The sequence below is a fragment of the Peromyscus eremicus genome, chromosome 4, assembly GCF_949786415.1.
Source record: "Peromyscus eremicus chromosome 4, PerEre_H2_v1, whole genome shotgun sequence".
Classification (NCBI taxonomy): domain Eukaryota; kingdom Metazoa; phylum Chordata; class Mammalia; order Rodentia; family Cricetidae; genus Peromyscus; species Peromyscus eremicus.
In genome coordinates, this window is record NC_081419.1 from 70,332,099 (window position 1) to 70,357,291 (window position 25,193).

At 41.2% G+C, this 25,193-nt stretch overlaps 1 protein-coding gene across 2 annotated transcripts; it reads right to left on the reverse strand.

The window, feature by feature from the left end:
- Positions 1 to 24,732, reverse strand: Api5 (apoptosis inhibitor 5). 2 transcript variants are annotated; one of them, XM_059260997.1, is made up of 14 exons: positions 24,511 to 24,732; positions 17,328 to 17,489; positions 15,731 to 15,824; positions 14,985 to 15,050; positions 14,395 to 14,546; positions 12,498 to 12,704; positions 11,877 to 11,981; positions 10,514 to 10,603; positions 9,397 to 9,578; positions 8,465 to 8,558; positions 7,984 to 8,040; positions 5,991 to 6,067; positions 5,426 to 5,562; positions 1 to 1,397 (listed from the first exon to the last, which is right to left on the reverse strand). In XM_059260997.1, exons 1-14 carry the CDS (start codon positions 24,577 to 24,579, stop codon positions 1,375 to 1,377), a joined length of 1,515 nt encoding a protein of 504 aa, XP_059116980.1. In that variant the 5' UTR covers positions 24,580 to 24,732; the 3' UTR covers positions 1 to 1,374. The 2 variants fall into 2 exon arrangements, with proteins under 2 accessions (XP_059116980.1, XP_059116978.1); XM_059260995.1 differs by having other exon boundaries at positions 1 to 1,402.
- Between the last annotated feature and the right edge of the window lie 461 nt (positions 24,733 to 25,193).

The window sequence follows — 25,193 nt, forward strand, 5'->3', positions numbered from 1 at the left end:
AAAAAAAAAAAATTAACAAACCTACTAGCAATGACATCTGAATATCTGATTTGAATAGCAAACTTGGGGAAGGAAAATTAACTGTGGAACAAAAATATATAAACATTCAAATGAAGAACAAAGGGTCTGGGCTACTAAAATGCCCATGACATGAGACACTCCACAAACCTCCCATTTGTTGTTTTAATCTAAAGACTACTGGCTAACTTATACAATAATCTGATTAATAACCTGAGAAGTTAAATTTTGAAAGTGGCAAAAGCAAACTGAGCATTTTATTTAATGGTACTATGCCATCAAGTCACTTCCTGGGTAGCCCTGGTTATTAAGTCTCCAAATTCTAAATTACACTATCACATCCTGTGGGAACCTGTATGTACACTATATCTGGCTGTTTTTCACCAACAAGGGTCTTCATATTTGTCTCTGAAAAACAGCCTTTGTTTTTAGTTTTAAACAATAATAATGATGTAAGTATGACTGACTCAAATTCCTCCCTACTGGGGTAAAAACCTAAATACCAAATCAATAGTGGATTTAGCCTCAAAAGGATAATCACTATGTCAGATGACCCATTCCTAGAATTTAAAATATTGATTTGTTGTACACTCAAGTTCCATAGCATGCATATATACACACAACATATGCTTATGTTTGTATGTATATTATGCACATGTACTCCCATTCAAATAATAAGACCCTGTGTTCAAAAGCTGTATCCCCAAAAATGGAGAAGAGTGAAGGAAGCAATGCAAAGCACTTACTGCCTCCTAAAAACCTAATGTCGCACACTGTAAGAAGCTGGTGTTTAACTTCTGAGTCTTAGTAGGAATGAATGTGACAACAGTGCCTAGCAGCTTCATTAGAGATCAATGAATGCAAAAGGTTAAGACTGATTATTACTCTTCTCCATATATTGGGCAAAAAACTAACAGAATGGGGAGGAAAATAAGTAACCTTTCAAAAGTGAAGAACTTTACCAGACCTTGAACTAGACTGAAATTTCCATTAGACTCAGTTCTCAATAACAAATTATCAAGATGTTTAAAAGCAAGATTCACAAGATGAAGTTTGATAATGAGGATATTGCAAAAACATGTCAAGGCTGCAGACAAAGCATCCAAAAATATTGTTGTGGTTTTACCTTGGACACAACCATGGTCTGTTACAAAAGTAGATCATACATACAAAGGTAGAAAGAACATTAGTTTTCAGCTGAAGGCAGCAGTCTTTTTTAAAGGGACATCCCCGGCAATCCAATGAGTAGTAGATTTAAGAATATTAAGCTCATGACAATGCTGAAGAATGTGATGTCGTACTCAGTAGAGTCTTCCTCGACTACGATTTCCTCGTGTTCCCCAGCCTCGGCCTCCTCTACTTCCCCTGAAGGCTCCTCTCTGCTCTACGAAAAAGCGAACAATGTTTAGGTCTTGCTCAGGACTTCATGGTTCAGCAAATAGAAAAAATACAGCTTGTAGTTCTGAAAATGGCAGCAAGCCCAATGAAAGCTAAAGTGGTATTCTGCCCGTCTTCAAATTCATTCTGTCCATCAAACCAGAGTAACACTTACAGAGGCAGAGAGGTAAACAGCAAAGTGCCAGATACTTCAGAGCAGTTTGATTAAATGCTTCTCATTAGCAAAGTTGTTTCAAAGCGACAATGTTAGGATAACCATACTGGTAAGTTCTTATTTTGGTGCCTATCACTATCAAAGAAAAAAACTATAAAAATGTTTACACTTACACAAAAACCTCTCTGGTCTTTATATATGAGAAGTACCTTACTATCAACTGTTTTGGACAATGAGGCTGTGCTTTTGTAGGTGACACACAGGTGGTGTCTTTTGTTGTGATTTCACCATCCACAGCACTGTCACTCAAGTTAAGTGCAGGTTCAATGCTGAGCCTTTGCATTCTTTCATGGGCTGTATGAGCTCCCAGAACTGTCACAAGCCGCCCCCCCCCCCCCCCAAACACACACAGAGTCAAGGCACACAGGAGAATATGACCAAGAAGAATTAGCTCAAAAGACTCTCTCTAGTGAAGAACACTGTAGTTATCAGTGAGGCTAGACGGTTCATCATGGCAAATGAAATCAATCTCTTTGTTGAACTTCCTCACTGCAGCAATCAAGGCTGGCAATTGTCTTTCTGATCCACAATCTTGGTGTCTTGAAAAATACCTTTTAGGTCAATTTTACTATCCATTTTTAAAATTTTTGCCATTATTGCTTATTAGATGATTTTCTATGAATCTCCCCTTTTCCAAAGAAGGAAAAAGAATTCAATTCTGAGACAAAAGCTAACTAGACTTCTCCAGTCTGGTCAACATTTTTCTCTGTAATACAGTGGAGTTGAAGCGACTGTGGGGTCTGTAACTTGTAGCCAGCTCTCACTCCCTCACTTCTTATTTATATTTAAGGAGCATGAGATTTATTCTTCCTTCACTGCCTCCACTTCCTTTCTCTATGGCATAGGAGACAAGGAGTTCCACATTACTAAACTACATATACCTAGTCCACAAAAATAATTTTCTTTAAATATCAGTACACTTAGCAAACTAATGCACAAAATTATTAGCTAGGTACTAATTGACTATTAAAAACCAACCTTTCCATTTTTTCAATAATTTTTTTCTGGGGTATGAAGGATGCACAAAACAATTTTCTAGCTTTTCAAAGGAATCCAAACAATAAAATTTCATTTTTAATACAAAGAATAGAGTTGCTTTCATTGTTCAGCTACATATGAGTTGTTAAACTCTGTGCAAAAGTATCATTAAAGTCTGTCATCTCTATGTTGAGCATTTCTTTTTGATGTTCACTCAATGCAGCTACTGTTAACATACAGGGTTCCACTCCAGTTTCTTTTTTGGTGAGCTTCATTCTAAAGGACAATTTAGCATTTTAACAATTATTTCAATGATTTCTATAGTTTCTCTTAACTTTTAAGTTTTTATTAAATTTTTTTGTGTCTGTGTTCTGAGGATCAAAGCCAGGGCTTTGCCTAAGAAGGCAAATGCTGTAAGCTCCATTCCTAACTGCTGGAAAAAAAAAGTTCAATTGTGCCTAAGAAAGTGCCCAGATCCTGGAAAAGTCTAATAGAGAAAAAGCACAGTAATAACAAACTGTAGAATGTCTAGTACTCCTGGCCTGCTGGGGAAACTCCATGAACAGGAAGGAGACTGAAATGAGCATCTATCTTACAAACAGCGTGACTGAATATGTTCTGGTCAAGTGATTTATCTGTGGGCACCAAACACCACACTTGACAAGAAAAACTATCATTTGACACTGATCAGTGATAGAAAACCCTTTAAACTGTCATTGTGAGAACACAGCCATGCTCCCCAGGGCAATGTACAACACTGGCAGAATTCACCCTTACTTTCTACACCAGTGGGGCTTTATCTGCTTTGCAGGCTACTTTGCCTTTTAATCACAATGAAGATTACTGAAGTAGCTCAAACCGTGACCCTAATGTTGAAAATTAACTTCTTTTTTTGAGACAGGGTCTCTTTATTATGTAGCTTTGGCTGTTCTGGAACTTGCTATATAGATCAGGCTGGCCTTGAACTCAGAGATCTGTCTGTCCCTGCCTTCCAAGAGCTGGAATTAAAGGTGTATACCACCATATCTGTTTTTTTTCCTTCCACATTTTTAATAATAACACCTCCACTTTTATTTATTTAAGACTGAATTTTGTTTTATTTTTTGGCAGCTTTTAAAATTAAAATATAATCACATCCTGGTTTACTGGCATACAAGCTAAGGTGTCACATTTTCTACATTTGTTCTCCAACTTCTATCAGGCAGAGAGTTCTATGAGACAAAAATCTTCCTGGAAACTCATAGTAGGAATGTAACCGCCCAAGTGAAGAGGAATACTTTTTTTACATACTGTGCAAAACCTCATGGCTACTTTCACTCATGGTACATTCTCATAGCATCTAACTGCTGATTTTCAGATTTGTACAGATATCACATTAAGTCAAAAGTTACCAGAAGATAATATCCAATATAATAAAACAATGAAGGCTCCTTTCTGTTTACAAAATGCTCTAAAAAATATTCTTACCTGAAGCTCATAAGAACTCTACTATCCCTGTTTTTCAGGTAAGAAGCAAAGAGACGCACATTTATATGCAGTTAGATAAATACCATTCAATATATCCCCTAAATAAGTCTTTAAGAATTCATTTAATGCCATGAAGTGGTGGCACATGCCTTTAATATCAGCACTTGGGAGGCAGAGGCAGGCAGATATCTGAGTTGAAGGCCAGCCTGGTCTAAAAAGTGAGTTCCAGGACAGCCAGAGCTGTTATACAGAGAAACCCTGTCTTGCAAACTGAAAATCAAAAACAAACAAACAAAGAACTCATTTACACAAGAGGGTTCATTTCTCAATCTAAAGCTGGCTTTCTTCAATCTGTCTAGTCAACAGAGAAATTCAGGCACTGTAGAGGAATTTACTTAATGTCACCATTATCTCACTTGGAAACAGAAATTGATGTAAGTAAAATACGGCTCAGAATATACTTAGAAAACAACACTGCAGAATTAACTGCAATTAGCAATCAAAATCAACCAATCAATTGTTTGGTTGCTATTGTTATGATTGTTACTGATATTGTTATTATAGAGACGCAGTCTATAGTGACCTCAAACCTGCTGGCTACTTCTGCCCATTCTGATCCCTCTGGATACAGGGTTTTGTTACTCAGCCCAGGCTTGCCTTGAACTTGTGATCCTCCTGCCTCACTTTCCTGAGCACTGGGATTATAGGTATGTGTCATTATACTCCATACATTCTTTTAAAAAAGGATTTATATGGGGAAAAGCCAGTAAGAGACAGACTTATTACTAATTCTAGAGCCTTCAGAGAGAATGGACAGGTGGGAAATTCTCCTAGCCAAGGGGGAGTAGAAAGCAGTGGCACAAAGATTGCATCTTGGGTAAAAAAAGACAGTGTAACTAACAAAGCATCCTCCTAGCCACACAATGCTCTGCCATCTGACTCCATTTCTATGGCTTCTCTTTCAGCTAGCCACAGAAAACCAGAGTATTTTCAGCAACAGGCTGATAAGTCCCAGAGACCCTCTATACCACATTTGCCAGAGCCATGTCTTTCCTTTCTTGGAAAGTATACACAATGGCTCATGACAACTTCCTGTTTCTGCTGGTTCCTCTTACTATAGCAGGCATATTTTCCGTTTCAAGTGCTTAGGTGCCACATGCTTGGTTCAGTGAGCCCACAAGAGTTATAGAGAAATGGGGTATAATTATTTCCCCAGTGGCCCCCTTTTCCAGGCTAACTCAGAAAAGCAACCTAACAGAACTATGGTACTATATATAATTCACAATTAAAAGCACGTACCACTTTCTACCTAATCTCTTGGACTGCTTGTACCCAAACGAAAACGCTCACCATAATTAAAGTTGCCCAAATTGCTGCTGTATTTCCCACTAGGAGGATTATAAATCTGTCGGGCATCCCTTTTTGGTCCTCCTGGAGATTTCTTGGGTGGTGAACCTGAACTTGTGTCTTCACTGGCTCTCTTTTGCCTGCAACAGTGGGGAAAGCAACAATTAAAAAGCACTGTAGTATGCCAAAGCTACACCACAGTTCTAAATCAGTCTGCTAAAGAGGAAAGTCACATCGGAAAGCAAGTAGATAAAGTTCCATGCCATCACAGTAACTGCTGGGTTATACAGTTATACAGGAATTACCAAGGGCATTTACAAGTCTTTAAATTACTTGAAATATGTGGTTTCAAAGACACATGCAGTCCTCACTGTCAACAAAGTCTAGTAATGTGACAATGCAAACGTAACCAAGCACTCCAGGGTTGTACACTACTACCCTGTTTTGTAAAGCCCTGGAATGAGACTTGTACTTTAACCACCATATTTTAACACTTTCCTGAGAATCATTTCGCTATCAATGTTCTCAGGATTTGTTCCCTTGAATCTCTTTAATATCCATTTCTTACCCAATCTCGACTTTCTGTACAGGTTTCCAGGACAATGTTACTGTGCTCTTATAAGAAGGAGGAATGTGGAAGAGATCCTGGAGAGACAAAAACCAGAATCAGCCAAAACTTCTAATGGATGTGCTGTTAGGGAGTAGTGGGCGAGGAAAGAGTCAGGAAGACACATCTTAAAGATTCGTTTTGTGCAAGGCCCTGGGTTTAATCCTTCACATTGAAAAGAAAATGTGAGCCAGATGGTGGCTGCACATGCCTTCAAACCCAGCACTCAGGAGGTAGGGGCAGGAGGATCTCTGAGTTCAAGGCCAGACTGGTCTATATAGTAAGTTCCAGGACAGCCTGGGCCACACAGAGAAACCCTGTCTTGAAAAACCAAAAAAGTGTGAGGAGGAAAAGCTTTCATTTCTTGTGCTAGCAGCTAATCAGAGGCCCAAAGAAAACTGTGTAAGAAAAGAAACTTGGGGGCAATTTTGTTGTAAAGGACAGGGATTACTTCCACTAATATAATTTTGTGTGTGATTTAAATTAAACCTCAGCTATTTTTTTTTCCTTCAAAGTATCTCCAAATTTTAGGATGAGACATCAATATTTACCAACTTCAATGAATAAAGCCAAACAAGAAAGCTTCCATTTTGCACAAAGACAGTCACTAAGGTGCTTCAATTTACAGAAAACAGTTATTACTGTTTTTGTGCTGGTGCTTGTGCACATGTGTGCATGTACGTGGAGGCCTCACACTGATACCAGGGGTCTTCTTGAGTACTTTTCACTTTAGCTTTTGAGACAGGGCCTTTCACTGAACCAGACTGGTTTGCCAGAGAGTTCCAGGGATCCCCCCATCTCTGCCTCCCCAGTACTGGTATTACATGCATGTGCACTTTGCCTGGCTTTTTACACGGGCACTGATCAAACCCAGGTAATAAATGGTAGCAGATATATATTATAAAGCTTTCATTAGCAGTTGTAAGTTAGGATTGGGTAGTGACATAGGGTGGTTTCACTTTGTTGACTAGGCCTGTCTTGAACTTGTGATCCTCCTGCCTCTACCTCTTGGTGGTGGAATTATAAAGCACACCACACATTCACTGACTTCTGCTTTGAATGCCTTTTCACTTCTTATCCTGGAAACATGACATTCATGCTCCATGTCTAATGATACTACCACTGTCCCTGCAATGCCTTCCTGTTCTTTTGGATAAAAAGCACTTTCTCCATAGCATTTCTACTACATTAGCTGACGTTATATTTGTCCTCACTTTATGCTTTATCTCTGGGTGTTATAAACACACTAGTAGATATTTAGGAAAAAAAGAAGAGGAAGGTAATTATAAATTAAAGGCAAGGTACCACTAGCCTGCAGCACCGAAGTCTGAATGAATTACACAGCCAAGTTTACAAAGAAGGCCACAGGAAAACATTTCATGTACTATATAGCACCTGCCCATTACTGCAACAAGCAGTGCAAAGTTTCACTGACGACTCAAAAAGACTCAATAACATTAAGACCACTGAGGGCTGCAGAGATGGTTCAGTGGTTAAAAGCACTGGCTGCTCTTCCAGAGAACCTGGGTTCATTCAATTCCCAGCACCCACATGGCAGCTCACAACTATCTATAACTCCAGTTCCAGGGGATCCAACACCCTAACACAGATGCCATGTAGACAAAACACTAACACACACAAAATAAGAATACATCATTCTAAGAAAAAGTCAAGTCTTCAACAACAAAACAAAAACCCCACCAGAAGTTTAAGCTGCTGAAATGTCTAAGTCTACTTCTATCTGCTGACTGCTTTGCACGGCTCTCTCAGCTTTTCCAACCTTTTAAATTCAGGTTAGCTCAAGAAATATCACTTATTATTACAAAGAAGTATAAAGTTTTAAAATTAGGAAGGCAAATATTAGGAATGAAATTACATCTCCCTACTGCAGATATATGAAAAACCTCTTGTACTGACTCTAGTTAGCTGGTAGGTTAGGGAAAAAGGGACTCACCTTGATTAAAACATTGATATTATTTGTTATTTTCAATGCAACAACTTTTATCTTGTTCTATAAAAGGAACAGAAAATTAAAATTCAGTAAGTTCTGTGTGTACATCCCATTCTGCATGCAACCAGATTGACATCTCTAGGTAGAGAATTTCTAGGTAGAGGTTTAAAGCTATAAAAAATACCACCCTCCCCTCCCCATTTCTCTACCCTAAGCAAATCAACCAAGCTTCTTTTGGCAGGCTAGAAAAAGGATGACCTGCAATTTACCTGAAAAACACACAGGACATGGAGTTATATAAGAATCGTCTTAAAGGAAACCAGTATAAATTACAGAAAGTTGTAATGAAAACTGGAAAGATTTCATTAGGAGTGGGATGAAGCCTGGTTTTATTATGAAGATCAGGGAGTCCCAAATCCCAGCAAGAACCCACAAAGTCTGTCATGGGACTGACAACTTTTGTGTCATTAGCCAGCATTCTTACCTCCTCGGTTTTTAAGGCCTCGCCTGTTTTACCCTGGAGAGCCAATCGGAGTTGTCTGATATAAACCTGAAGGCCCCGTGCAAAGTATTGCAACCTAAATGACAAAGTATTTAATCAGTAATTCATCATTTCAATTTTGTTCTTAAATAATCTACTGTGGCAGAGCAATCCACAGTGCAAAAATGGCTACATGAACAACAACAAAAAGAGTACTTTCTTAAGTTGTTTGTTTCTGATCAAGTATTTCATCAAGCATTTGATGCTGAGATGGATTCTTGCTATGCTGTCCAGGCTGGCCTCTACTGTGCCCAAGTGAGTACTACTGTACCTCAGCTTCCTGAGTGGCTGACACTATACAGAGTCTGTGGGCCATGATGCCTGTCTAATCAAATGGTAAACCACTCCCAGTGGAAAAGCAGAGGCTAGTTAACAGGTGACAGTGTGGCTCAAGCATGCAAAATGTAAGAAGTGGGTTTATTAATGGAATGATTCTATACAAAATATCCTTATGAAAAGCAATCACTAGTTTTTCTAGCACTTTCAACACTGTTGAATATTATCAACTGTGGATACAGATATCTGATACCTACTAAGTGCTCGGCATTGTACAAGCTTACTCATATCCCTACTGTCATTCAAATTTAACAGATGAGAAAAGTCTAAGGAGTAAAGTGGTTGGGGACCTTGCCCAAGGTCATATGGCAAGTGAGAAGAACCAGAGTTCATTTGTTTGAAAGTTCACTTCCCACCAGGGATCTGTGACATCACATCTGTGAAATATTCACAAATTCGTGTATTCTGGACTTCTCATCCTACTCCACTATATATGGAAGAGTAGAGAGAATCAGATATTGTAAAACAAAATCAAAACTCAGGGAGCTTCAAGATTTTTCACTTTGCCAAGGACTAAACCAACTTCCATCCTATATTACCTGATTTTGAAATCTTTGAGCTTTTCTGCATTCAATTTGGCTGTTAAGAAATCTGGAAGTTTTCGGCCCAACTGGTGAAAACTGTACAATAAACATTCCACATAACTGAACTGCAGCTTGGGCTCTTCATTACCAGCGTTCTCTCCATTTTCTGCTTCTTCTGGAGGGAGAGGCATATACTCCTAAGACAGGAGAGACCAGATGTTTGCAGTCTGTTCTAAAGCCTCTCGTTTCGAGAGATACCCATGTAATACTAAGGCATGGTTTTAAGACACAGAACACTAAAAACAGACTAGAAATTGAGCTAGGATCTACTGGACCAACGTTCTGGCACATCAGCTATCATTAACCTGTTACAGATGCCACCATTAATAACAAAAGTAGAAATAGGTAACTTTAGGCACTAGACACCAAAGTTCAGAGACAAGATTCATTGTACACCAGACTATATTCTTAATGAATTAAAAGAATATTTTCTAAAGTCCAACTCTTTACACTGAAAGTGTGACAGAGACATTCAATGTCAGCCTTACAACACCCCAGTAGATACTGCAAATCTGGAAGCAGCAGATCTTGAATGTCTCCATATATGCCAAGTGCCTAAAGCTTACCTCTCTCTGGCCATTTATATAACTGCTCACATCAAATACAAGAGTCACTCCATGATGCTGATAATGATTTTTATCAGATGGCTTATTTTCTCCACAATTACAACTTAAAGGACAGACTATTTCCCAGTTGCTAAAGCTACTTGGCCTTAGGCAGCTACCTAGTTGGTGGCCTGGAACAAATGGCCTTTGCGAGCCAACAACAGTTCGTAGCCTATTTAGCACAATCAGAAGAGTCAGTGATACTTTCTTTTTCATGGACATATCATTTTGATTTGGGAGCAAGGGGATGATCTAGTCTCTAAATCGTGGGTGATCTTTATGCAAAGCACCAGCAACAGGAAATACCAAGATCCAGAGACTTCCTTACAATGGAATTAGTAGAAATCACTAGAATTAGTGTTCAAGGCACATTTCAAAAGATAGTTCTCACCATGTAGAGATTAATAGTAAATTAAGTCCTTAAGGTTATAAACTGACCACACACAAGGAAAGAAGAAAGCTCTTACCAGTAACTTATCAAAGAGTTTTCTTAAATTTGTTTCTAGTTTTTCCATGTCACCACAAAATGAACTCATCTCTGCCAACAATTTTAATACCTAAAACATACAAATTTACCATTAGAACTATTTTTAAATGAGCATGGGCTAGGGAATGAGAGTAATTCTATATAGCTTTAAAGGACTGTGCTTCTTTTCAATTATGCTTTTCAGAATCATGTTAGAACTGGAAAATTCCCTAGAGTTGAAATCTTACAGTTAAACATTAAAGAAAGTAAAGGCCCTTCGTACAGTCATAAGGTCTGTATCTGAGCAAATCTAGGTCCCCTAATTCCCAATACAGCTGGGAGAAGCAAGAAAAAGACTACACATGACTCTACTGTAGGCTCATAGTGACAATATGAAAAATGATAAATACATCAACCTACCAAGCACTACTCAGAATCTGCAACAGCAACTAGTCACTCAAACGTAAGGTGGGTTCTCACTATTGAAGTTAAGTCTAGGTAATATCTGAAAATGCTAGTAACTGCCAATATCTGGAAAGTTCATCCTGCTCCATCCAATCTCAGACTGACCAGCTTAGCCTAGGACATCTGAAGCAAACTACTGTGATATATACCCATACTCCCTGTTCTAGAGGTTGTTGAAGGAAATGGCATTGTGCATTTCCAGGTTTCAGTCAATTCACTACCATTATGGCTGTTCAGAGTCTAGCTCTGTGCCACGGGTTGTGATATAAGATTGAGTCAAGTTAAATGTGGGAGGAGTGATACTATAAACACATGAAACATGATAGATACCATGAAAACTGTCTGCTACAACTGAGATCTAATGCAGGAGGGTGCTCACTCCATTAGAGGACAGGGGTAAAGGACACATGGTGTTAATCTAGTTTATTTTTAACACTTGTGAATTTGTGTGTATGGGCATGTGTCTGCACATGTGGAGATCAGAGGCCAACTTACAGCAGTCAGTTCTCTCCTTCCATTATGTGGTTTCTGGGGACCAAACTTAGGTCATCAGGCTTGGTGGCAAATACCTTTACCTTCTTCAATCACCCCACTGGCCCAATCTAGTTTAAATCTATATAGCAAACGATCATGAATTAAGTACCTATTTAAAAATATTTAGGCTTCAAAGGTATAAGCTCTGTACAATGACATCTACAGGCAGCGCTGTCCCACCGAAGCAGCTATAATGGAATCCGTAATAACTCCTATGCAATTAATTCTGGCCTAGAAGATTACAGGCTAGCCACTGCCAGACGTTGCAATTATCCCCTTGGAAGTCAGATCTAAATCAGTGATTCACATTTCTGCTGAAATATGGGACTAGCTTTTCAGTGCTGAAAGCAGGAGTATTTTCTTACCTCCAACTGTATATCAAGACCCTCCACTGGGGTAGTCAGGGTACTGAGATTAGGGAGAACTTGCTCACAGAAATATGTCACAAACCTTGTAGAATGGACATTTTTCTGTAAAAACAATGCAAAAAATAAAAGTCACAAACAAAATCTTTTTTAAAGATTACAGTAGACAACTGGCATTCAAAAGTATGAACTAAGTACCCCACCATTATGTAACTTTCCCTGCAAGGTCACCCGAAACACTGGGACATGGATACATCTTGGATACATGTCCCTTTTGACTCTAAAGTTTAGTTTAGTGGCATTTTAGTGCTGGACTTGCACATTGCACATTTCCCAACAAGGACAGATCCTTTATGTTTTTCAAACTAGGCATACACATCTCAGAAAACTTATGCAGGGGAAACAAAGCTCGAGACAGAATGCAAGTTCTCACAATTTTTAAAAAGTTTCTAAGCAAGCCCTCAGAGAAATTTCTTGCTGCCTTGGGTTCTTACAATGCCATTCTGCTTCTATTTGCCCCACTAAGAATGCTTTCATGGGCAGGTCTGAGGAGTGTTCAAGTAAATATGGACAGAGTGAAGAGTAACCCAAGTGTCAGCCAGGTAGGAACAAATAACTCACAGAGAAGAGAGGCACGGCCTGTCGTGTGCACTGCAGGAGCCTGTCCACACAGTCAGGGTCTGAGGGGCTGAAGGTCTGCTCCAGGTCAGCCTGTTCCGCCACCAGCTCTACTAGCTGCTGTCTTCCACTCACTGTCTGTAAGCTTTTTAACCCAGACAGTATCTTCATGAATAGAACAAATTCTTCACCAGTCACATCTTCCAGGACCTGGGGGGGGGGGGGGGAGACAATTTAGAAAAACAGCATTTTTAAGAGTTGAATGGAAGAGAGAGAGAGAGAGAGAGAGAGAGAGAGATCAATAATGAGAGTGGCATTATTTCAGTTACATCCTAATGCTTCTTTATGACAAAAGGATAAGTTTTAAGTCCAGAGAAGGGAAAGCTGTATTCCCGAAGAGGAGGAAATTTTGCCTTTTTTTTTAAACATACAAATCACTGCCAAAACACAGAACTTCACAAATTTACAGTATATCTCAGATTAAAATTTCCAAAATGAGTAAGAAAAATACATAAAAGAATCTTGATGAAGGTGGAGAGTGACAGAAATGATTGAGAAATTCTGTAGCAAATTGGTAAGTCAGTAGTTCCCTATGACTAAGCAGCATTGCTCACATCATCTGGCAACTGTCTACAGGACACGTGACAGTCTTATTTTAAGTCTCTGTATCAGTGGGCTGACTAAAGCGCAGCTCCACTCAGATGACTATGTAAGATGTGGTATGTAAGGACATTACCACCTTCTCAGCAGGACAGCTACTTCTCTCTTACTGAAGAATCTTCTTAGTGGGTAAAGTCTTGACAGAGATAGGGCTGAATTTTCTTTAAAACTCTTTTCCAAATTTGGCACTATAAAAGTGGGTGAAGAGCCAATTTTGACACCCTTGGGCAATCCTAGCCTTTCTAACTATGCTAGATGCTGACAGCTGACAAATAAACACCGTGTGATGGTTAATGACCTAGGAGACAAACTCGTGGGCATGCCTCTGAACTTATATAGATGAGGCTAGCCTCTGGGCATGCTTATGTAGCATACATTAATTAATGTGGGTGGCACCATCCCACATGCTGGGGTGTGGAACTGTCGGATAAAAAGGAGACAACTAGCCAGTACAGCATTTCTTTCTGTTTCCTAGCTGTGGCTGCAATGTCACAACTGCTTGCAACTGTGGGCTAAAATAAGCCTTTCTTTCTTTCCTCAAGTTGCTTTTGTCTGGTGTGGGAGTTCGAATGTAACTGGCCCCTATAATTTCACAGGGAATGGCACTATTAGAAGTGTGGCTTTGCTGGAGGGAATGTCTCACTGTTGGGGGTGGGCTTTGAAGTCTCTTTTGCTCAAGCTTCCCTCAGTTGACTTCCTATTGCCTGTAAGATGTAAGACTCTCAGCTCTAGCACCGTGTCTGCCTGCATGCCACCATGCTCCCCACCATGATGATAATGGACCAAACCTCTCTGAAACTGTAAGCGAGCCACCCCAACTAAATGTTTCCTTTGTAAGAGTTGCCATGGTCATGGTGTCTTTTCACAGCAATAAAATCCCCAACTAAGACAATTTTGCCATAGCAACTATGTAAGCAGCTAATACAAATGCTTTCATACTCTTGAAATACTTTATAGGCAGTGAGAAAAAAATTTATTTTTTTTTAATATTTCATTGTGCTATTTTATTTTGAAATGCTCCAGATACTTGGACCATCTCAAGATGGAAAGAAGAATAAGGAGCAATTAGAATAACACCTAGGATTTCAACATGATTACACCCTTTAAATCAGTGTGAGTCATTAAGGTGAATGAAGGAGTGGTGAATACAAGGTACAGAACTCTTCTGCAGTGGAAGACATCACTCATCAACACCCAACGTTGATGACCATCAATGAATCTCAAGGTGACTCCAACAGACCTTTTTGGATTCAGTGAGTATGAGTTCCTCAACTTCCTTAGTTAACACTTCATCTGGGAGCGTCTTGAGTTTTGTGGACAGGAATTTAATTGCTCTTTCTCTAACAATGTCTTCTCCTTGAAGAATCTGGCTAAATAAGCCACCTAACGTTCCTGTAAAGAAAAAAGCAACTGTAAAGCGTGAAGCGTTTACATTTACTTCATCACTGTTCAAAAAAGTGAATAAACACCCTGACTACCATCAATGCTGGCTAAAGTCAGTCTGAAATCTTTACAGCCAACCCAGAAAGGTCACATGGTTTGCTGTTGAATATGACTGGAATTTCTTTTCAACCACAATCATAAAGTTCATAAAGTTCAGGTATTTTGGAATAATTCTTCAAAGCTGCAAAAGGAACTTTTCCAACACATTTCGAGGGGAAATTTGAACTGTTTTTTTACAATTACTTCTATTGGAAAGTCACATACATCTAAGTTGGGAGGCCCCCTTTCAGATTTGGTCATCACTTTTATGAAAAAGACCTGAGTAAAGCCCAAGCTTCCTGGTTTCCTAAGACTTGAAGCATGATTAAGAAAGAGAAGTGGCTTTACCTTTTGCATCCATCTTAAATATACTTAATAGAGCATTGTTCACCAAATTAAATTCTGCAGAGTCATCTGGGGAGAGAAACAGTAGCATGGATGAATAAAGGGTAAATTTAAAATACCACCTTCATTTTCAAAGTTGAGAGTCAACAGTTTCCACACAGATGATGGAACAAGCAACCTACACCTAAGCAACTCTTTTAGAGGATCAGGGACACATCATTCCTTTACAGGGGCAGAGAACATCACCTGGCATGCCTGGAAAACGTGTGTGTCTCCCCACAGGAAACAGGCGAAATGATAATATGTTAACAAGTCTGAAGAGAAGCCCACGGTTATTCTTTTATAAACGGAATTTAAAACAAAACAAGTGGGCCGGGCGGTGGTAGCGCACGCCTTTAATCCCAGCACTCGGGAGGCAGAGCCAGGCGGATCTCTGTGAGTTCGAGGCCAGCCTGGACTACCAAGTGAGTTCCAGGAAAGGCGCAAAGCTACACAGAAAAACCCTGTCTCGAAAAACCAAAAAAAAAAACAAAAAAAAACCAAAAAACAAACAAACAAACAAACAAACAAACAAAAAACAAGTAACAGACTCAGAAGCCAGTGAGTTTCACAATGCTGAATGAAAGAAGTTCAATATCATCTGCCAGAAGCAGGACCTTCCTGCTCAGCACCCATACAAAACAAAGTCAAGAACAGCCAGTATTCCAGAGAGAATATTTAGATTAAAAGGGGGCAAAAGAACCTCTCACCTGTCTGCAGAAGCTGGGTCAGTATATCTGCTACTCTTGGAAGATTTTCTCCTGTTGCAAACTGAGGCAGCTCTTTAATTGCTTGGCGTCGTATCTGGGCATGATTTCAAACAAACAAAAAGTAACTCAACGGCATCATCATAAAGCAATGACAAACTCAGCCTTTAAGACAACTAAAACCAGAGGAAACCATAGTAAGGAGCACATGAATTGTAAAATATAAGATGCTTTTTCCATTATTGTGTCCATTTGTGAATGACGTGGGAGGGGGGTACACATGGCACAATGCGCACGTGGAGGTCAGAAGACAATTCTGTGAAGTTGGTTCATTCTTTCCACTTCACATGAGTTCTGAGGACTGAACTTAGGCTTATGTAGAAAGTATCCTTACCTGTTCAGACATCTCACCACCCATAAGATGAGTTTACTATTGAAAGATATTTACTTTTATTTATGTCTCTCTGTGTGAATTCACTATCTATGTGCCTGTGCCCAGAAAGGACAGAAGGACAAAAGAGGGCACTGGATCCATTGGAAATGAAGTTAGAGGCCACTGTGAGTGCCTTTGAGTGCTGGGATAGACCCTTTAGAGGGGCAACAGGTGCTCTTAATTGCTGGGCCATCTCTCCTGTTTGTAACTGTTTTTAGAAAAATTCGCCCGTTTGTTTTTGAGACATGATATTGTTATGTTGCCAAGACTGGCCATAAACTTCTTGGCTCAAGTGATCCTCTTTCTCAGCCTTCTGAGTAGCTGGGACTAAGATATGTGTGCCACTGGCTCAATTTACTACTCAGGTTTCACAGAATAAATAAGACAAATGCAGCTGAAAGGGATATTACGTTCTGGGCTGGAGCAGAGAGTTCAGCGATAACAAACATGTCTGTATGTGACTTACATACAACTGTTGGGGTGTGACTTTTAGGCATGTTCATACACTGTTCCTTTAGAACAGCAACCATGATAGAGCCCTCACCAGGAGTTATTTTAGAGTCTTCTACATTGACTACTTACAATTTGAATTAAAAAAGATTCCAATTTACTAGCTCTTCCATTAAAAATGATAGAGTTTATATCTAGCATACTCTGCATGAAATGCTAGTGATTCACTGATTTCATTTAGAAAGGTAAGAGCTAATAGCTGAAAAAATTTAGAAGCCTGCACTAATAACTAGAAATGCTAATGGTTAATCTAAACCTTGGGAAAGGATCAATTCTTAATCCGGTAATCAGTTACAAGTATTACAGTGACTATTTTTTATGATACATATAATACATCTACAAGTACAAAAACTGCATTAACTAATTTAGTATGAAATATGAATAACAATCTAAGAAAAGATGTGAGGTACATTCCACTTTTAGCAATGGGTAAGGAAAAAGCAAAACAAAAAATTTGTTATTCCATGCATTCTTCATAAATACAAGATAATAAACTTAATAAAATAAAACTTATTTTCTCAGGTGTAGCGTTCACTTTGGATCTGGTACAAAGTGATCATACCATATAAGCCGATTATGGACTGATTACTACTTTGATCATGTTACTTTTACACAGAAATACTAGAAAGCTTAGTGAAGAGTCAATCATAAACTTACTGACACATCTTCATCCTCACAGAGGTCTAACTGTGCATTGATTGCAGAATCAGCCAGTTCTGGAAAATGCTTAAAGAATTTTGGAATAAACTGAGCTGCTAATCGCTTCTCCTTGGTGCCGCCTTTCACGCCATCCAGTATCACTTGGTAGGCATCTTTATGCTGGAAGGGAGACAAAAAGAACAATACTGAATGACTAGAACCTATGGGGAGATTCAACACACATGCACCAATGCTCCAAATGTTTACAAACACTATAGTTTGACTACTTAAACTAGACATGACCTTTTACTCTATTTCCCTATTCTCCACTGCTCAGTCCATTTTATTTGTCAATTAGGAAAGAGAAATATGACTCTAATTTTAAATGGAAAAAAGCAAGTAAGTTGTTAACGTCTCAACATCCTATCATTATAGGTATTACCAGGCCTTGTGACTGTGTCATGCTTTAAAAATGGAGAAAGATATTGTCGAATTCTCACAGTTGTATTACATTCACTAAAAGATACCTGTGACCAGGCATAGTGGTACATACTTATAATGCTAGCATTCAGGGGGCTGAGGCAAGAAGGTGGCACGTTTGAAGACGGCCTAAGTTACACAGCAAAACCTTGTCTTACCCTGCCTCCCACCTTCAAGGACCTGTTCTAACTAGTGTCTTGAGGAAGGTGAAAGGAAAGAAAAATTTAGTAATTTTAACAAAGTTTATTTTCATCTTCTATTTTACATTGTGAAAGCAGCAACAATTTGTATAAGCCAGCCAATTTTGGATTAAGACAAAGTCTAACATTCATTGCACATGAGAATACACCCAAAGCGCACATTTCTGTCAAATAAAAAAAAAAAAGAATGAAGTGCTCTCAGACACTCAATGTAAAGTCTCAATAAGTTCCCATTCCTCTGTATAGGGCTACCTCCCAACTGGTGCTTTTACTAAATGGCAAGAAATACAGAGTAAGACTTCTGTATGGACATACAAATACAACTTCAATAAGAATAAAGTTCCTAAACTATCATCTTGATACCACACGTGGACATAGTGGGGGCCACTCTGCCAGGGTAAGCACTGAGTGCTGTACTTACTTCATACCAGGAAGAGAGTAACTAATAAATATCCACCATCAACTTTTATTCTAACAACTTTCGTGGCTAATACTGGCTAAATGAAAAAAAGCTGAGTGGAGTTAGGAACATGTGAAAGAGAAGGTCAGCTTCTTATGAACAGTTATGTCCACAAATAAGGCTAGCTTCTTCATGAAATGCAAGCATGACATCACTCTTCACTTTTTACTTGAAAGTAAACTATACATTTTTCAGTGTAAATGCTGAAAAAAAAAATCATGGCTGACTCCTACCACTTTACATTCTTGTGGTTTGTCTGAGCTCACCATCAGATTCATAAAGTTAGTTATGAACAGTTCTGACACCCTTTTTTTGCAGAGCAATACAAATCTGATTTCCATTAGCTCAAACTTAAAGCTTTATTTTGAAAGTCTCTTGGAGAAACACCCTACCTTGTCTAAATTAAAAAGCTCTGCTTCTAGTAAATCTTGCGATGCCAGGGGTGGGTGTGGGGTGGGGGTGTGTCAGTAAAGAGGAATCATTGGAGATAGTCACTCAAAGTCTACTAGGGATGGAGAGACACACTGTCTACATGCCTCACAACTAACTACTCTCTTTATTTTCCTGCTGAGAAAACAATGAAATCATTTGCCCAGGGTCACACAGCAAGTTAAGCAGCAGATTCAAGACCCAAACATAGTTCTGCTGGCTCTAAAGCTTGTCAGAACCAAGAACTTCTCCCCACAAAGCAAACTTTAAGTCCTAAGCATATACTCTACATAGGCATCTAAGGTGGATCCAGCATCACAAACACAGAAAACCTTGGGAAGTCATTATGATTTAACACGCTGACTCCAAAAGTCAAAGTTCCACCAAATAACTAAGCAGTGATCGTTAACAGATGTCACCTGACTACCACTTACATAAGGCCAACCCAACAGTTAGCTCTTTGATTGTTTTCTAACTACTGCACCAACAAGACTTCTCTTTTCTGTCTCCCTAAAGTTCAGAGTGAGTGAGTGTGTGTGTGTGTGTGTGTGTGTGTGTGTGTGTGTGTGGTCTTCCTCTACTACCTTCAGCTCATTTTCTTAACTATGTATTTTTACTTAGGTATATGTGTACATCCCTGTATGTGTGTGAGGGGTAAATGCAGAGGTCAGAAGAGGGCGTGGGTTCTTCAGGAGCTGGACTTTCAGGCGGTTGTGAGCTACCTGACCGATGTAGGTGTCTCTCCAAGAGCTACAAGTGCTCTTAATTGCTGGACCATCCATCTCTCCAGCCCCATCTCCACATTATTTCTTGATGATCCCAAGGCTCATAGCTTGGCTGGTCAGTGAACTCCAAGGACAGCATGTCTCCACTTCCCCAACTGCCCAGGCTTAGGGTTAGACATGAGCCACCATGTTGGGCTTTTATGTGCAAGCTAGGGATATACACCGTGGTTTCATTATGATATATTCATATATGTATAGAGTTTGCATTTGATACTATTTAGGTTTCTAGTATTTTCATATATTTTTCAGGAATTGGAACTTGGTCTTTGGCTGTAGTCTAATCATACAAAATAAAGCTACTAAAAGAATAGTATTTCATGCAACACAAGTCAGCAAACCAAGCCTCTTCCACCCCAGGAGGCAATGCACTCAGGGGTAGGGAGCAAGAGGACCTATCAGAGCTTTGGGATTACACAGCATCTCAGATCAGTCTACTGCCAGCCTCTTAACAGCTTCTTGACACATGTGCCAAGGGCAGCTTAGGAAGGTCAAGAAAAGCTGAGGTAGTTGGTTCTTTCCTTTCACACGTAGGTACTGGGGATTGTACTCAGTTCACTGGGTTTGATGGCAAGTGACTACCTGGTAGGTCATCTCTCCAGGCCAGATAAAAAGTTTTTAAAGGACAGAATATCACTATGTGGTTCAGGCTGGCCTGCAACTTGTTATACAGCTTAGGCTAGCCTAGAGCTCCTCCTCCTCCTCCCTCTTCCTCCAAAGTGCTGGGAATACAGAGGTGTTCCACTAGATCAAGTTAAGTATTTACATTTTAAAACGAAGTTAAAATGTGAAATAAAGGTGGGTTACACATTGTTCTATCATGGCTACTTGGAGGCTGGAGGCAGAGTGCAGTGAGGAAGGCCAGAGGAGAGGACCTGAAGAAGCAGAGTTGGCATCAGGGGGGCCAGTGTAGTACAACATGGAAGTGAAGGGGAATGGAAGACGCTGAGACATGAACACTTATTTAGAACCGATCACCTGCAATCTGCTTATTAGAAATGCAGGCTCTCATCTGTCTATAAAGCAAAACTCTCTAACTTTACCAGAGATAGACCTTCTTTGTATATATTTAAGAAATTATTTCCTGAAAGACAAGATACAATGCAAGGATTTAATACTTATCCCCACAACTTTATAATTTGGTAAAGGAATAAGAAAAAGCATACATGAAATAAAATATACATGAAGTACTATTAGTAAATACAGGAACAGTGACAAGGACGTTCAAAAAGGATCTGGGCTGGAGAGATGACTCAGTGGTTAAGAACAGTGGCTGCTCTTCCAGAGAGAGGAGATGGATTCCTACTATCCACGTGGTGGTTCACAACTGTCTATAGCTCCAATTCCAGGGAATGATACCCTCTTCTGGCAAAACTCACACACAACAACAACAAAATCTTTAAAAACAAGAGAGAGGCATCTACTGCTTGAGGGAAATTAGCTAATAAGATTTGGGGGAGGGAGGCTAGGGCTTGGGGAGATAGCTGTCTAGAAAGTGCTTGCTATTTTCTAGTCCAAACCCCAGAATACCTGGGAAAGGCTAGTCATGATGGTACTGCTTAGAATCCCAATGGAAGTGGAGACAGGAGGATCCCTGGAGCTTGCTGTTCCAGGTCCCAATGAGACTATTTCATAAAACAAGGTGGACAGCTCCCGTGGAATGACACAGAAGTGACCTCTTGCCTCTATACACATGTACACATTTGGACACATCTCCCTCTAGGCCTCAGGGCACTTGTGTGTTTCCCTGTATTTGGGGGTGCTGCTTTGAAAGAGTGTTGACCTAGAGAGGGAAGAGTGGTTTTTAGCAGAGCTGAAAAAAAAACAAATTAAAGATAACAGATCAAAACTGCCAAAGTCGGTTTCAGAAGGGTCTATATAGCAATCTGCCAGGGAATGTAACACGAAAATTTATTTTGCTAAACACAAAAGGTATTTTCTCTTTTCTACAATGGTTGATATGTCTTCCCCATTAAGCTAGTTAGTTAAAATTTTGTTAGTTAAAATTGCAGCAACATCCTAAGGCCCATTATGATTTTTGGTAAGCATTTCCAGGCATTTCTCTAAAAGGGAAGAAGTACCACACAGGCAGGGCCCACTGTGTTTGTTATGCTGCCATTAGGGTATTAAATAATGTGGTCACTAGAGTGTCATCAAGGTGCTGACTACCCACTCCCTAGAGGCCATCATGCTAGGTCCCAATGCCCAGCGCTTAGTACCCGGCAGATGCTCAAAAAACATACTGCATCCAGGAACTTGCCAACACTCACTTGAGCTGGAAAAACAGGACTCTTGTCCTTTTTACCTTCTGTCTTTTAAGCACTCTTCCCAAACGGCAGTGTTGCCTTTGACCTCCTGAAGAGAGCTATCAATTCAAACCACTTTTTACCATAAAGATAACAAGTGGGGCTGGGGAGATGATTCAGCAGGTAAAATGCTTGCCATATCATCATGAGGACTAGAGTTCAATCCCCAGAACCCATATTAAGTTTGGCTTATAGTATGCATCTGTAATCCCATCACTAGGGTGGCAGAGACAGGAGGATTTCTGGGCTTGTTAGATAGCCAGACTGGCAGAATGGGTGAACTCCAGATTTAGTCAGAGTCTGTCTCAAAAAATAGGGTGGACAGTAAATAAGGAGGACACCTGATATCAACCTTGGCCTCCACATGCATGCGCACACACAGGTACACAAACACACATGAATATCTGCACACACATATATTCACTCACATACTCAGTAAAAATGAAATTTAAAAAATTTAAATGGTAATAGAGGATCTGTGTAACTCTCACTTCTCACACCCAGGTCACACTGGGTCCTGACACTTGCACATTTAGGAGCAGTCTGGAGTTTAGACTGGGATGATCAACCTGCACAGTCTACAGTATTCCAAAATCCGAAGGAAAGAAAAAGAACAGCTTAAACATATGAGGCTGCAGGCATTTCAGAAAAGGATACCTGCCCCTCCCCATACAAATTGAACTTGGCTTCCATCTGCCCTAATGTACTCTAGGTAGGTGGCTGACAAAAAATACTTTCCCTACTCAGCAAAAATTGGTCGGGATTAGACAGCAGGAAAGTAGTTTTCCCTGGAAAATTCCCGATTTCTCTTTAGAAGAGCACCACCCTTGGGAGCAGCGGTGGTAACACACGCCTTTAATCCCAGCACCCGAGAGTCAGGAGCAGCGGTGGTAACAAACGCCTTATCTCTTGTGAGTTCGAGGCCAGTCTGTTCTACAGAGCAGTTCCAGGAAGTACACAGTTTTCCGTGGAAAATTCCGATTTCTCTTTAGGAGAGCACCATCCTTGGGAGCAGCGGTGGTAACACGAACCTTTAATCCCAGCACTCGAGAGCCAGAAGCTGGCGTATCTTTTGTGATTTCGAGGCCAGTCTGTTCTACAGAGCTAGTTCAAGGACAGCCAGGACTACACAAAAAAACCTTGTCTCAAAAACAAAACAAACAAACCAAAAACAAGCAAGCAAGCAAGCAAACACCACCACCACCCAAACAACAACAACAACAACAACAACACCTAAAACCTAAAAAACGAAGAGCACCATTCACAAACCGGTAGCGAATTCCTATTGTTGGTTATATCCCTAGTCTCTCTTGCTGACGTGCGACAAAATTAAGTTTTGGTAGGACAGTCAGCTACACTCCTCCCTAACTCAGTTACAAACACCAACAAAAGTACGATGGCCAAGGCTGCCGAATCACTTTTCCTAGGAACAACGAATTCCTCCTCTAAGACTGACCATCGTATTTTCCCATCTTGTAGTAGGCGGAAAAATCCTGCTTTACAACGGACCTAAGAGCGTGTACACATCTATGAAGGCGAACCTATACGTTCTGACAATAAAGTCCCTACAGACACGGAAGCAGGGAAGAAGAACCACTTGAAGTTGGTACATTCACAACACCGAGTTTCGTTCTAACACGCCCCGCTTCCCCGCAAACTCAGTAAGGTTCTATTTGAACTGCATACATCCTAAGGGACAGGAAGGGACTCCTCCACCGCTCAGCTCAAGGACGTTTCGCTTTCTACGCCGTGGGATGAGCACACAGAGAACTCACCAAAGCGTCTAAGGACTGAAAACGTGGATTTCTAAAACCTCCTGGCCAGCCTGGGTTCTTTTTCCCAGAGGACATGCACACGACCTTACTAACTCAAGTTCAAAACAAAGCTTCAAGGTCTGGATGGGGAATTCAGCGGTGTTAAGAAAACTACGCCTGGGGCAAAAAGAGCGGAGAGCACTTCTTAGAACATTCTATTCCGGGCTGGCTACATCTTCCCCGTCTCCACACCCGTTCCCTGCGACTTTCTTCACAAAATTCTTCCACTCAGAAACAACACAAAATGCCTGTCCTTTCCTCGCGCATCACGAGTCGCCAGGGGGGACCGCGAAGCAGCCACCGCGCCTCCAACGCCGGCCACAGATGGGTGCCGGACAGGCGCCCAAACGCGCAGGGAACGAACGCCGCCGCCGCCGCCGCCGCCGCCGCCGCCGCCAGTTCCTATCCAAGCCCGGGCGACAGGGCCTCGCTTGTGCTTTGCACAAGCCCCGTATCCTACTCTTTCTAGATCGTTCACCAACTTCTGCCTGCAGAACCAACAATTTTGATCCCTTGAGGAAAACTTTCCATTTCATCAGAGTCCGGGAAACGCGAGAGGCGGCGCGGCTGGACGCGGGTCCCGGGAGACAGCGGGAAGGCCGGGCTGCGGGACCGCGCGCGCTCCCGAGCAGGCCGAGGCCGCGTTCCCGCCCCGAGTGCGCGCCCGGCGACGCGGCCCAGTGCGGCGGGAGTCCAACCCCGAGCGGCGGGCCCTCCGAGTGGGACCTACCTGGCCCACTTGCTCCGTGGCATCGGCGAGGATGCCGTAGTTGCGGTACAGCTCCTCCACCGTCGGCATGCTGAGCGCCAAGTTCCGGGCCCGCTCCCGCCGCCCAACACGTAGTCGGCGCCACTGCCGCCTCCACGGAACTTATCGAAGCCGTCGACCGCCCTATTACGCCGGCAGCTGCCGCCGGGGCCGCCACCAGTCACAGCGCACAGCACGGCCCCGCCCCCAACGTCTACGCGGCGACGGACGCGTCGGGAGCGGCCGGCGGAGGCAGCCGAACTTCGTCGCGGGGTCTATCGCCCCCTACTGCTCGGCGGTGCGAAAAGCAACAAGAAGGACTAGAGGATAGACTGTAAGCTTCTGGTCCCCGCTGGTGGGAATTGCTTTCTTTAAAAAAACTTTTCGACACAGGGTTTCTCTGTGTAGCTTTGCGCCTTTCCTGGATCTCGCTCTGTAGACCAGGCCGGCCTCGAACTCACAGAGATCCGCCCGCCTCTGCCTCCCAAGTGCTGGGATTAAAGGCGTGCGCCACCACAGCTCGGCTGGGAGTTGCTTTTTCTGCACCGCCAAGTTCTTGTAGTTATCAGAAATGTCATTAAGACACCTGCCTCAAAAAATAAGGTGGAGGGGCCATATTTCCGAGGGTAAATGTGCTTGCCATGTAAGCCTGACAACTCGAGTTC